Source organism: Branchiostoma lanceolatum, chromosome 7 (genome assembly GCF_035083965.1).
Source record: "Branchiostoma lanceolatum isolate klBraLanc5 chromosome 7, klBraLanc5.hap2, whole genome shotgun sequence".
NCBI classification, from domain to species: domain Eukaryota; kingdom Metazoa; phylum Chordata; class Leptocardii; order Amphioxiformes; family Branchiostomatidae; genus Branchiostoma; species Branchiostoma lanceolatum.
In genome coordinates, this window is record NC_089728.1 from 6,167,133 (window position 1) to 6,182,425 (window position 15,293).

A 15,293-nucleotide genomic window follows, 5' to 3' on the forward strand; every position below is an offset into this window, starting at 1 on the left:
CAAGTTTTAGGCCAAATACAGGTCTTAAAGGTCCTTAAAGTTGATTTTTTTTCGTAATTTCTTTTCATAAGTTGAATCTGCCTTTTCACAATTTGCCTAGCAATATTCACAGTACAAATACAACATCCTTGGACCATATGGATGTGTTCACAACCTGTGATTTATTTACTGGCACATAGTTCAACTAGTTCAACACATATTGTACTGGTCATCTTTTGGCTGTCTTTTCAATCAATGTGATATATTGATAGAATGACAAGAACTTAGTATAAATGGAAACATAAGCCAATATTTTGTTCTGGAGAATATTTCCAGTTTTTGCACCATAATCCAACAACGGGCGCCTTTTAAACTAGTACATATTATTCCTAAAATCATTTGACTCATTGCTTATTTCAATGAGACCATAAAACCTTGTACTATATATGCTTCCATATTTTCTCTTCTAAGCCCTGTGCTGCCCAGGTGTTGTACCTTGTCCAGAGTACATGTACTTTAGGCAGGTAAATACAGGTGCTTGTTCAGCTCTTGTCAAGACAACAAAGGCCTCACATTGTCCGCCCCCAGTTGAAAGCACAGGTAAACAGAGCTGAGACCTCTCGTTGCAGCAGATGCCGTCAGCTTTAGACCCTGGATATTTTTAGCTGGTGTAATATTGTGGATTGAAAATTCCCTGTAGACGTAACAGATTGTATATGTTTTAACAGTGCATGGGTTTATAATTGATAGCTTAATACTCTTTGATTTGTAACAATAGAAATCTAGTGTAAAGGATTTTGTTCTTTGAGAAAGAGTAATCAATATCAATATCACCCATGAAGAGAAGGTAAGAAATATTGATCTTTTGTTAGCATTTAGTTGCTGCAATTATGCAATATCAGAGATCATTGTTATGGCTGCAAAGCTTAAAATCAAATCCCTTGAAAATTTATCCTTCAGTCATATAAGCCTGATTTTATTGATGATATTGTTAGAAACCCTTGAAGGTCCTACATAGATATACTATTTCAGTGCTGTAAATGTCCTACTTGCAAATTTCCCCTTGCCGGTAATGTACCTCATCCCCTCCCACCTGGTCCTGAGTGTCAGGCATGCTTGGGTAGTACTGGTGTGTACAAAAATGTGCTAACGTTACTAGAGTCCTATAGTTGTACTGTTTCTATACCGTAGTCTTGTGCTGTTGAGTGGATCCCCCTTGCCGGTAAGGTACCCCATCCCTTCCCACCTGGTCCTGAGTGTCAGGCATGCTTGGGTAGTGCTGGTGTGTACAAAGATGTGCCACTAAGGTCCTATAGTTGTACTGTTTCTATACCATAATCTTGTACTGTTGAGACTTGAGTGGATCCCCCTCACCGGTAAGGTACCTCATGCCTTCCCACCTGGTCCTGAGTGGCAGGCATGCTTGGGTAGTGCTGGTGTGTACAAAGATGTGTGGCATTCGCCCCGACGTGACCCCACAATCTGCAGCGCCGTGCACATGTTACTTGTTAGTTTGTTTTGACTCCATCAGGAACCAGGCAGACATTGCAACCAGCGCCACCAGCTAACCTTTCCCTCCCACCCCGGCTGGCAAATATGAGGAGCCCGGTGGTATTCCGTAGGTCTCGGGAACTCACCGTGATGGTACGGTAGCTTTTGACCTGGGCTACTTGGAAGTGTTCCATATTGAAGTGGTGAAAGGCGTCCTACAGGGCAAAAGTTACCAGAAACCGATTCCCTATAAGTATAACATCCTTGCAGAAAAATAGGGTGAAAACTTCTTATCAAAACTTTCCATACTTAATAAAGTCTAGATCCATCTTTCAGCATTATGGAGATTGGCACCCAACAGTGATTTCATAAAAATCATAATCAATATTTGTCAGCAAATTTGGATGATTTTTCAAAATCTTGGCCTCAGACCACTCCAAATTTCATTACTGATTATCCACATAATGTTTTTGTGAAAAGATTTGTGAGTAATTTCATCAGGTTTGTAAATCACTTGAGCACGAAAGTATGAGTATGAAAGTTCTTTATTCACAGCCAAGGAGCTATACAACAGCCAAGTAGAACCAGTCATTATTGCCCTGAGAAAGGTGACAGTCACAGGCCGAGACATTGGCTGTTGTTTTACTCCTTGGTCATAAATGAACTTTGCTACTCATATAGAAACAAAGGATGGTTTTTGGACGGCCCAAAGTTGGTACTTAACTGTCGATGAAGGCAGATGAAAGGTTTTCCGATGGCCTTAAGTTGGCACTAAACTGCCTAAAGTTGGCACTAAACTGATGAAGACAGACAAAAGGTTTTTGGATGGCCCAAAGTTGGCACTAAACTGAAGATGAACTTGATGAAGACAGGTAAAAGGTTTTTGGATGGCCCAAAGTTGGCACTAAACTGTAGATGACAACAGACGAAAGGTTTTTGGATGGCCCAAAGTTGGACCTAAACTGTAGATGAACTTGATGAAGACAGGTAAAAGGTTTTCGGATGGCCTAAAGTTGGCACTAAACTGATGAAGACAGACAAAGGGTTTTTGGATGGCCCAAAGTTGGCACTAAACTGAAGATGAACTTGATGAAGACAGGTGAAAGGTTTTCGGACGGCCCAAAGTTGGCACTTAACTGATGAAGACAGACAAAAGGTTTTTGGATGGCCCAAAGTTGGCACTAAACTGAAGATGAACTTGATGAAGACAGGTAAAAGGTTTTCGGATGGCCTAAAGTTGGCACTTAACTGATGAAGACAGACAAAGGGTTTTTGCATGGCCCAAAGTTGGACCTAAACTGTAGATGAATTGATGAAGACAGGTGAAAGGTTTTCGGACGGCCCAAAGTTGGCACTAAACTGTAGATGACAACAAACCAAAGGTTTTTGGATGGCCCAAAGTTGGTACTAAACTGTAGATGAATTGATGAAGACAGATGAAAGGTTTTCGGACGGCCGAAAGTTGGCACTAAACTGTAGATGAAGACTGCAACATCTGGAGCGGAGGATTAACATGCTTCCAGCTGGTATCCAGGATTCCAAATATTTTCCACTGCTGACACAATCAATTTTCTTCAGTCTGGAATCTGGATGTTATTCCCTATGTTTGATGTTGCATCATTTGTCTAAATGGAAGATATTCTTGAAGCTTTTATGTATTCTGCTCAAATACTTAGACAACTTGCTGTAGGTAAGCTGAATAATTGATTTGAAGTTGAAACTAAATAGAAAGTTATGTGTATTCAAGGATGAATTGGCGTTAAGTACCTTAAATCCACTAAAAAACACATAAATTTGCATAAGTATGTATAAATGGAAGATCCTAGATGCATTTACTATTATTTCAACCAATATAGAGTGATCACCTTTTGTAAACATCCGAGGTATTCAACGATTGGTAGGCAAGATTAGATTACTAATTAGTCTTTAAATTAGCAGATAGAATTAAATTGACATATTAATTAGATTCATCTTTTGTCTAACACCTGCCTTTTACCTGCTACTGTGTCACGGTGACATCATATCATGATCAATCGCTTGTATTGGGTCAAACACTTAAATCAGAGGGAAAGTTAGACTCACAATTATTACCTTCGCTGAGAAGGTTATGCAGAGGGTAGCGTTTGTATATGTGTTTGTAATTGACCTCCATAACTCAAGAAGGCCTAGATGGATTGTTTTGATATTTGGTATGTTGGTAGGTCTTGATGAGACCTAGAAGTGATTAGATTTTGGGTCCCCTAGCGGCTTGTCACGGTACTGCAGCGGAACTTCCTGTTTTGATATCTCGTGTTCTGGACACTCTATGGAACTGATTTTTGAGTGGTAGGTAGCTCTTTGGACAGAGAGTAAGTGCTGTAGGTTTGGGCCACCTAGCGGCTTTTTTGGAACTGGAGGAGCAGGTTTTGCTTCAGACTTTGAAAGGGAATAATTCAAGAAGGGTTTGATGAATGGTCATGATTTTGGGTAAGTAGATAGCTTGTTTTATATGGTCTATCAAGTTCCTAATTTACACCCTAGCCCCTAGCCCCAGAAACCCACTTTTGGCTGTCTTTCAACACTACCTGACTGCTGTCAGTTCACAAGTCACCAGAGCTGTCCTCACCAAAGATAGCTCTTAGTTGGAGGTCTGGACATTCAGTCTACAGTAAAGATAGCTCTCTGATGGACATCTGGACATTCAGGTCCACTGAAGTGATAAGATAGACCATAGAGAACCAGCAGAACACTTTATGGTCACCAGACACCAGACCTGCACCGGTCACTCAAACACAAGGCTGTCTCCAGTCCAGAACCCTTCCCTCCATCCCGGGACAGAAATATGCTTGTTGGGATGGAACAAAAATTTGTCCACCCATCTGTCCCAAAAATCTTAACTTCGTGACATGAAAATGAATTGAAGTTTAAGCTTAAAATGACAGACTGAATAATGAAAATTAACAACATTAGCTCCCAAACGGTACTAGTGAATGGGATGGAAAAAAGCTGGAGACAACCCTCGTCCAACATAAGAATTGCAATCTCAGTTAGAAATCACTGGTCAGTTTGGACATGTTCCAAGGAGAGACGGCAATGTAATTTAAAGTTGATTCCAGAGCTTTGGTTAGTTTACAAAAACTCACGGAATGCAAATTGTGAATTCCAGAGCACTGGTCAGTTGAACTCTAACGTACGGAATGCAATCTGAGCTAATTCCAGAGAAAAACATACAAAATACAATCTGAGTTGAGTTAATTCCATAGCACTGATCAGTTACAACTCCAACATACCAAAAACAAAACCCAAAGTGCTGGTCAGTTAAAAGACTAACATACAGAATGCAATTGGAGAAAAACACAAGGAATGCAATGAATTAAGAGCAAAGTACTCGTCAGTTAAAATTTCAACTTACAGAATACAATCTGAGCTAATTCCAGAGAAAAATACAGGAAATGCAAGCTGAGTTGATTCCAAAACAACAATCTTAAGTTAATCACAGAACACTGGTCAGTTACAATTCCAACTTACAGAATACAATCTAAAAACATGTGGAATTGATACAATCTGAGTTGATTCCAAAGCACTGGGCGGTTTAAACTGTAACATGCGGAATGCAATCTCAGCTAATTCCAGAGAATAACACAAGAAATACAATCTGACTCAGATTACAGAACACTGGTCAGTTACTCTCTAACATACGGAATGCAATTGGAGTTGATTCCAGAACACTTGAAATATCACCATGCACAATCCAAAGATAAACACAGGGAATACAATCTGAGTTTGATACAAGTAATTACAGAACACTGGTCAGTTACTCTCTAACATACGGAATGCAATTGGAGTTGATTCCAGAACACTTGAAATATCACCATACACAATCCAAAGATAAACACAGGGAATACAATCTGAGTTTGATACATGTAATTACAGAACGCTGGTCAATTACTCTCTAACATACGGAATTCCAGAGCACTTGAAATATCACCATACACAATCCAGGGAAACACACATGGAATACAATCTGAGTTAATTACAGAAGGCTGGTCAGTTACAACTCCAACGTACAGAACACAATCTGAGTTGATTCCTGACTGGAATAGTGATGAAGCCCAGGTGGAATCTGGCCCAGATGCCTGAGGATGAATCACTTCCACAGCCTCCTCTTTGATGTGGTCCATTTAGACCTGGCGCCTTGTGGTTAGGGGTCAATGACTCCACCAGCCCTCACAGATTGCCCAAGCTCCAAGCAGAGGTGTGTGGCTCTGGCATGTTTTACATATCATTTTGCTTTGGTCTGTTTTCATCCATGGAAGGATGTGTTGCAAAACAAAGGAAGCTGACATCATTCGTTAAGAGAGAGAGAGAGATAATAACTTTCCCCCAAAACAGTATAAAACTTTCTTTCATTCTAGACTTCATTTATGATTAATGCTGATTGAAACTATCAAGCTAAAGGTATTGCTTTTGGTGTTTCGTCCTTGCTGTGGATTACTGTAGGAAAGTTGGCAACAAAACATTTGTTTTATTTGGCAACAAAACCTCTCTCAACTTACGTCAAAACTGCCCAAGAAGTCCACTCAGGGGACCGATAAATCTGATCTATGTGGACAGGTGGTCACTATCTAAGTGACTTCCAAAATGGTCACATAGGCCAGGTGTCCTGATGTAGAGGTGGTTACTTGTACAGGTTTGACTGTGTTTTGTCTCAGAGCAATAGAGCGCCATCCGTTTCCAACGTGCTTGGTCGCCACGTACTCTATGGTGACCGAACGCGATTCCGTCAACAGGTCTGCCAAACAAGGACGGCATCCAGGCCGATATGACGTCACGAAGAAAGGAAGTTCCACTTCTCGCCTTCGTGTGAAGTTCAAACATGCCGCAGGTCCCAGGGACGCTTCCGGTGCAGAAACGGACGTTTGGACACCTGTTACATGAAAGTAAACTGCCCTTTCCAGTGCTGCAAATCATGAGATGTTTGCAGTGTTTTTAAGTTAGCAATCAACAATGAACATTGATCCTACCTGCCATTGTTACCACTACTGTATAAACCATGAATGCATAAAATCAAGCAAACCCTAAGTCTTGATTTTCTTGTTGCTGCAAAATTCATGATACTCAAGCAACAGACACACACACAGCAACAGACACACACATACACACACTCACACACATACACACACACATACATAATCATATAATAGTTATCACAAACGTTGATGAACTTGATTCATAATGTATAGGTACATATAGAATTTACTTTTGGTATTCAGATTTAACCCTGCTACTGCTGAGTTGTAGCTACCAGTTGGGATGTGAATGTGGGAGGAATAGGGTTAAGTATGTAATTAGTACTTGTCATAATGTTCTGTGTCAAGGCTAGAAGGGTGTCAAAAATGCCTTGATGCTCTTGCTTCCAATCTCGACCAATTTATATTATATTTCTCTAAAGTTCAGCCAGTAGGTACCCATCTGAGGCTGTTGTAGTGCCTTATAATATGCACCTCCTTGATCACGGAACCCCCATTTTATGTCCCTTCCTAAAGACGGCTGCAGCTCCAACCAGGATGCCCTTCCCCAGATCTAGAGTCAGAACATCAGCCATCCATCATTTTAACACTTTCCAACCCACTTGTTTGTTGGCTTAAGAAAAATGCAGTGGTGGCGTGAGGCCTGAGGTTTGTATAAAGTACTTTTTGTACCAAAGATCCCCTTGCGTAGGCTGCAGGTCCAAGACGGACATTGTGTAAAAACATCTGCTGCTGCCATTTGGCTGAAGTGGTCCTTTGTGTGTTCCCAGCATTCCTCAGCAGATGTTACAGTGCAGGCTAATTGGGAGAGCAGCTGGGAGGCCGGGGGACAAACCGCTAATGCTTTGGGGGTGGGTCCGAAAATAGTTTGTCCTAAACTTTGAAAAATATCAGGAAGGGCAAATGCAGCATACAGTGTTGAATCCCATAAGGATATATGTGATGCACAACTTTCCCCCGAAGAGTGTTAATGAATTGTCCCTTCAAGAGGCAATAAACACTTGAAAACATTTGCCTTTAATTATTTTATGTACCATTTTGGTGTATCCCTCATTCTATCACTTGAGAAAATTCCTACCCAACCTATGGAAAGACTTGATTCGACTCGACTCATTTTTCCTTTGTCTATTTCACCCTCCAGCTCCAGTAATTTCCTACAAAAATTCGAGAACCAAAAAATGAAGATGACTTGGCCTAAAGATTGATCTGAGTGAGTTCTAGAAAAGCGTACATTATGGAGAGGTGTAGTGTGTGTGTGGTAGGTATGCCAGGTGGTTCCAGTTATTTCCTGTGTCAGACACATCACTTGGGAATGAAAGTTAGACCAAAGAGTTTTACTGACTCTGCTGATTTAAGCTGAAAGTGTTGAGCTTAACTGTCGGCTGGGATCAAACTTGAGACTCTGGGGCAATATTTGCATCCTCCAAAAATAAGTATCAAAGTCTTGAATTTTCAAACCTTCAATCTGCTGAAGTAGGCTCTCTGCACCAATTTTTGTTTGTTTGTATCGCATACAAGGTAAACCACCAGGTTACAGTCTATATAACCTCCTTGTTGTAACACACCAGGTTTGTACTGAAGACTAATCTGACTGGATATGCAGCTTGTACTCTTCACTGAACAGTACAAGCTGCATATCTGGACAGATTTATTTAATCCATTCACACTGGGAAGGATCCCTGCTCTTTTTTGATGCTTGGGGTGTGTCTCTGGTCAAACACAGGATCTCTATTTAACGTCCTATTCATGGGACTTCCCTAACTGAAGCTAGGTACTCATTTTCACCTGAGTAAAGTGAGTGAATTTGTGTTAAGTTTCCCAAAGGCGTAACATTGGGGGGTGCCAGGGGACTGGGCTAAACACCCTTTCATTACTCCACGCCAATATGGCAACCCATGCTACAAATTAGTACAATTCTGACAGAAGATACACTGTTGTTAGATTAAACACATATATTAAGCTCTTTATATATTAAGCTCTTTTAGATTTATCTGGAAGCATTATGATAATTGCTTAGACCACTAGATAACTCATTCATTGACATATTTGTATGTTTAACTGGTCTGCAGGAGAACTTTGAAGCAGTTGACCATTTCTGAAACTTGTTTAAGAGAGCCACCTAGCAGGGCTATGGAAAACTGCAAAGAATAGCACCCTTTGGAGATGATTGCATGCTTTTCTCCCTAACCATGTACACAAGGATATGTATGTATCATTTACCTAACTGGTATAACTTGCAACATGCCTAACTTTTACCAGTGTATTTTATAGATATTATTAAGAAAGAACTTCCAGAACAAGTGCTTTTGACAGTGTGCTTTTAGCTATCAATTTCGATGAATGCTTTGTATTTGTTGATTCTGTGTATTCTATTTGTCGCGTATTAAATCTAATTTCTCTAGATTCCTTTTTTACCTACACCCAGCAGCCATTGTGTTATACAGTCAGTCTGTGTTCACAATTTTACGAAATGTAATTTCCTGATAATGCATGATGCCTCTTTTATTACTTGATCGAACATTGCCTAAATCGAACCCGCACTCAAACCTCCAAGGAGTAAGAAAATGCGGAAGGACCGGCCAAATAATTGCACATGAGGGGTAGCATAGAAATAATTACATTAGACGGCAGTTTTTCCAATATGCATGAGACTGTGCAAGGCTTGTGTGCATGTGTGGAATTTAAAGTACATTGAGTGCTCAGGCAATAGCAGTTAGCTGTTGGTATGGTATGGTTCACTGTTTAAAGCTATTAAAAGTGAAGAAGTGAATTACTGTAATTCTTGATTTGTTGCCTTCCTGCCTACGTGCACAGGCCAGAAGCTGGCCCCTTGCTTTCCAGGTGGATCCTCCAAGAAGGCCTGTCCCTTGCCCTAGCCTCTGCTTCCCGAATGTTTAACCCAGTGTCCTTCATGATCTTGATCTGTTAATGATATATTAATTGTGGCTACTTTTGCAGTGACTATTTAAGTTACACTAAAATTTCATTATTGCAAATATTTGATCCTTCTTCCTGCTGAAGCAAAAACTTTGTTCACATCGTTAAAATTAAATGCTGTGAACTACTCCCTTTCCCCCCAACTGCTGAATTTACAGACCGCAATATTAAATGGATTTGCAGTACTAGTATTACTTAATTCAAAGTACATGTAGTAAATTATACAGAAGTATGTCCTGTAGGAAATGTTTTTGATTTGTTAAGACAATACGGAAAAATATCATGATTGAAAGTGTAAAGCTACTAAGCTATCTTTATTGTTGCAGAGGCTGTAGAAATTGAAAGAAAGCTTTCATGTGGTATTTAATCGTTAGGCCCAAACCAATCCCTATTTAAGTATTATGGGCTTATGGGTATAGATATGAATCTGTAAATGAGTTATCAATATATAACACAAATCAAACCTAATACTGTACAGTCCACATTGCTAGTGTGCCAGAACCAGCATTGCTGTAGCCTCTACCAGGCTCCGCAGATCGCTGGGAAAATAGTAGAAATCGGCCAAATAGAGTGAATAGTATGCCAGGGGTAGTCCGCTATACAGTGAAGCTCAATAGGCGATCTACAGCTATTGAGCTTCACTGTATAGCTGACTACCCCTGGCATACTATTCACTCTATTTGGCTGATTTCTACTATTTTCCCAGCAATTGCACGGAGCCTGGTAGAGGCTACTGCTCCACAACTTTAACATGTTTTTTTGCTTGTTTCTGGTTTGTTTGTATGTCGGTGTGTCTGTCCTTTTGCGTGTGTGTTTCTTCAATTCTCAATATACTAGTACACAATTTTGTGGGTCAGCCGCTACCAGCGAAAGCTGCCTTGACTGACCCAGTGTAATGACTCGTCTCATTGTGTATAAATACAAATACAAGTACAAAAATTTGCAGTTTTGCCATACAGTGCTGTTATTTTGGTGTGTGGGACTGGAACTTCAGTGGAAGGGCTACATGTACATATCAGTATGGATTGATATAATATCATATAAAGCAAGGAGGTTTGATTCACTCCTCCTTTGGATATTGATAAAGGTGTGAAGTCTGCCATCTTTGATTGCTTTTGAATGTTACCAACAGTGAACATACATGTAATTTTTTTCTATCATTTTAACCCACTACATTACAACAATAGCGATGGTCACTTCCGTTGTGATTCTATGTCTATAGCCATTAATTATTTCAATCAAGTTAATTCCTATGGTGCCAGGTAGAACATGCCTAACTGTACCACCTACGCCACAATGGGCCATCTAATCTCCGGGGACATGTGGGTCAAAGGTGAAACCACCGGGGTGTGAAATTTGTTTTTGTTGGGCGGCCAGTAGCACCTGCTGGGGCCAGTCGCACTGACTCCCTGTGTGCCTGGGGCATTGTGGGCCCAGGATCCACCCAAACGGCGATAATTAGACTGCACAGGAAAGGTCGCCCCGTACGTCTCAACCCAGGAAGTACCACTTCCCTTTGTGGTGGAACACCGGGGTGAAAGAAAGGAAACGATTAGAAACCTCTATTTTCCTCTCCATAGATCTCTCGCGAAACACGACCATTTGTTTTGGTTAGAGTTTTAGATGGTTAGAGTAGGATTGTTTTGTCTGTAATCGGCCACAGCGCTCATTGTAACCGTTCCCTCTGAGAGTGGTACATCCGGAGATAAACACCAGGCCTGTAGCCTAAGGCTGTGTCGTTCGTATTTTTGCCATGGCCCCTCGCATGAGAGGTCAGAGGCTCGCCCGTCGCAGGGGGAGAATTTAACAACACTGGGCCCAGATGGCATCAAAGGTAGGTCAGAGGGGTTAAACATCCACACTGCCAGCACTCTAAAGGCCTGGGAGAACTGAAGGGAGGGTATCTTGGCAGGGGAGCGTGGGTCGAGCCCAAAAATGGAAGGATGTTGTAGGGCACAGACAATTACCATACTTGTGGTTCCACTAGATTAACAAGGGAGGGGGTGGGGGGCAGGAAGATAAGGTCATAATATTGTCCTTACGTAACACTACGTAACCGTAACTTGACATGCCTTTGTTTTTCCTGGCAAGCTTCTCATTGATTGATTAACTACTGTGGTAACATGTTTTGGACCTGTCGGTATCAGTACAGCATAACCGATTGGATGTCCAGGGCTCACCTGTTTTCCCTGCATTAGTCTCCCATGGATGACATGATCATTATAGACAGGCTATTGTGTCATGATTTAATACAGTGTATTATGTAGTCTGGCAACACGCCAAGTTAGGACCCTTTTCCTAGACTATGTTCCTAATGCTGTGAGGAAGGAGAAACAGTATCCTTGAGATTTCCAGTGGTAGACTAATCCTACTTCCTGTACAGATGCCACTTTTTCCTGCTTTCACTTTTTATAGGGAACTTGAAACCCCTGCAAACACAATTGGTGTTACCCTCCAAGCAGAGGTTAGGCTCTGTCTTCTTTTGGATGTCTTTGTGTTTTTATCAGGCTCTTTTGTTAGTAAGGTTTTATTTTTTTTGTTCCGCCAGTCCGATAAAACACATAAAACAACGTCCAAAACAAGCTGGAGCCTATTAAACCTCTACTTGGAGAGTAAATTTGTGTCGCAAGGCATGAAATAGAAAGTGTCCCCCTCCTTTCACAAAGACCGATTGTCCGATCCATGACCCTATAACCTCGCCAGGTGGGGCTGTGCAACAGGTACTGTTCCATACATACATGTAGAAACCTGTGTACTTCTTGGTTTATTAATTGGATTATTCATTCATGTGTGACATAAATGATTAGAGGACTTTATAGTCCTCTTCTTCCATTTCTCCCATGAGGGATTTGGCTTCAAAGAATGCTGGGCCCGGAAGTTAAATAATTTAAAATTCTTCTGGTGTGGTTTTAGAATAGCCCTTTTGCCAGCTGGTTGGAATATAGTGGGTTTATCTGACAGGGAACCAATCAAATATTACATGACAGAAGGTTGGCCAATTGTCTATTCATGGTGACCTAACCAGACTGATTCACTTGCACATGAGAGGTGATGAGTGTGTATTTTATATGTAATGCAGAAACCCCCTATTTAGAAGTGGTCCGGTCTAGATCTACATTACCATCACAATTAGCAGCATGTTTTATTTACAGCCAACAGGGGCTGCCATGTGTTCCTTTGTTCCCAGCTTGGTTTTTGCATGCATTTGTCCAGTGATTTCATTGTCAGTCTGAGTCAAGCTTCCTGTGGAGTGGCAGTGTGCTGGGCCCCTAAACCAGGCAGCCTTCATTGGTGAGAGCACAAACCCAAGACTCCAGAGTAAGTGTGCTCAAGAACTTGGTTCTTTCTGATAGCTTAGACAGAAGCCGATGTGTAGTGAAAGTGTGCCTAGATCCTTGGTTTACTTAGATTACCAGACCAATGGCTGCAGCATTGCGTAACTGCCTGCCGGGGTCTGTCTGTTGTGTGTATAAGGACTATAAGTATTACAAGGGGCAAGAACCTTCCTGTCGTTTTTGTAGGTCACATTTCCGGCGTTATGTTGCCAGGAATTTATCGGCTTGTACCCAGGATGAGAGTAGTTGTTGGTATTCAGATCCGACTGGCTGTGGGTAGGGCCCAGATTGTCCCTTGGCCCGTGCCTCCACAAATCTTCTTTGTGTGGGGGAGTCTGTTGATATGCATGGCAGGGTAGGACAATGGCAGCTGCACCTTTGTATTTATCCCGGGTGTCATGTCAGCGTGCCCTGAGCACTTCCCCCAGCTGTAAATGTGCCGAGATGTTATCCCCGGTCCTGTGATCTACTGTCATCCCTCCATCCGTCCAACCCCTGTTGTGTGTGGACATCCACAGATTTGTTTGTTCTATGCACATCCTGAATATGTATACAGTGTGACCTCTGCTGGTGTGATGAGTAAAATTAGCATGACGTCAGCTGGCCCCCTTCCCACATAGGGCTATGACATCATTAGGATTCTAACAGGGCCCTCCCCCTGAAAGCAACGTTTGTAATCCCCTTCGGAGTGAAACGGTTCAGAACATATCTTCTTGATTGTCTGTAATGACAGCTTGATAATCTCTTTTGTGGTCCTCTCTCGGACCAATACGTTGGGGCGGGCAGGTGTAAAACTAGAGGCAGTTATACGTCGTGCATCCCACTTAGGCATCAGTCTTTTGGCATATCATTGATTAGGATGTGTCGATGAAGGTTAGACATTCAGGTAATAAGGTACACGGGAAAACAGTCACTCGAGCATCCACAACATTTCATCAGTGACTGGTATTCACAGAACACAGTTTACTAAAGGAACTGGATAGATTTTGGAAAAGATCAGACATTTCAAACAGCATCCACTACCTTTTGTCAGTGACTGGGCCATGGGGTGAGCAACTGTTTTCCTGAGCGATTAGGATGGTTCAAGATTCTCTCACGTTCTTGTCCCACAGCACTGTTAATGTTTCGCACACCCCTAGCATACCTAATGGAGTCGCCCTCCCACCTACTAAGTATATCAACAGTGTGGTGTGTTGCCCTTTGGGAGCCTGGCGCCATCCATAATCTGCTACCCACGGAAAGGGTGATACATGTGGAATAGGTGGCGGTCCCCAGGGTAGGACCGTACAGCTGCTGCAGGGGCAAGTTCACCGTCCATAATTGGCTAATAAGAACTAAGCCGACCTTCCGGCGCAGTGCCATATGAGAGAGACATGTTGATAGGCTATTATCACTGGCCCAGTTTGGGAAAACGGGCTTCCCTTAATGACAATTCGCCGCTAGAATGTATTCCGTCTCAATTGAATCAGACACGTACAGATGGGTCTGAATCTTCTAGTAAAAACGTATTCCGGCTGTAAAATGAAATGTAGCCTAACCGAAAAATAGACGGATACTGTAAAGAAATTGTATTTACATGGATTTTGTCAAATGTTATCCATATACCAATTTTAGGTGAACGTGTCAAACTAGTTTTGATGATATCGTAATTTCTCATCATATTCCATTGATCTTGATGTAAGGGTTTTTCGCTTGTCGTGTTATTACATCAAGAAGTGAAGCTACCAGGGAAAATCAACAGACCACAAATTACTCGGCGCTTTTTCAATTCATCTCGCATAAATAATGCATGAAATCAGGCTGGTGTCGGCACAATCTGCATGTCAGGCACTCTGTTGCCAGCCGACCAGAACGTAATCAATATTGAAATCAAAACAGACAATATTCACACGGTGGAATTTGCCAACGGGGTCAAACACCGCTGTACAAAATTGTATCATATCAAGATTTAAACTAACCATGGTGCGTATTGTCAAAGCCGATTTGTCGGATGTGGCGAAAATATATGCAACCTTTTAAAATGTGTGCTTTGTAGTATAATTTCCCATTTTGACAACTGTTTTTTTTTTTTTTAATATAGCAGCATCTGTACAAAGTGGTGTAATTCTCACAAAAATAGTTTTGAAAGCTACTGGTGTCTTGTAAATGTGTTAGTGAGTGTGTGGTATCAGGCTGTTTAACTCATCAAACTCCAAAAGATAGATTTTTCACACATTTTTTATTCATAATGTAACCTATTACATGCACATTTCAAACACTAGAGAAATTGACACTGGCATGTTTTCACAGTTATACAAGCACCATCCACAAATTTGCATACATAAAATATCTTGTTTTCTTTACAATCATGCATGTGTAATACTAATTAGCAAGTATGCATAGTTCACCCTCTCACACCATATATCCAAAAACTCATTTGCATTTCTATAATTGTTATAAGGAAATTTAAAAAAATACATCTTCTGTTTACTGTATGCAACTAATAACTAAATACATGATTCTCATCTTATAAATGACATGTTAAAAAGATGAAAATTATATG

The 15,293-nt window shown here is 41.2% G+C and overlaps 1 protein-coding gene across 4 annotated transcripts in view; it reads left to right on the forward strand.

The window, feature by feature from the left end:
* Positions 1-15,293, forward strand: part of LOC136438858 (genetic suppressor element 1-like) — a 52,943-nt gene that overhangs the window by 3,291 nt on the left and 34,359 nt on the right. Inside the window, exon 1 of one of the 4 annotated variants that reach the window (XM_066433870.1) lies at positions 11,119-11,250. The exons of the other annotated variants lie outside the window; for them this stretch is intronic. Coding sequence (XP_066289967.1) covers positions 11,239-11,250 — 12 coding nt within the window. The 5' untranslated portion in view covers positions 11,119-11,238. Of the gene's footprint in view, positions 1-11,118; positions 11,251-15,293 lie in introns of those variants that run through there. 4 annotated transcript variants of the gene reach the window in all.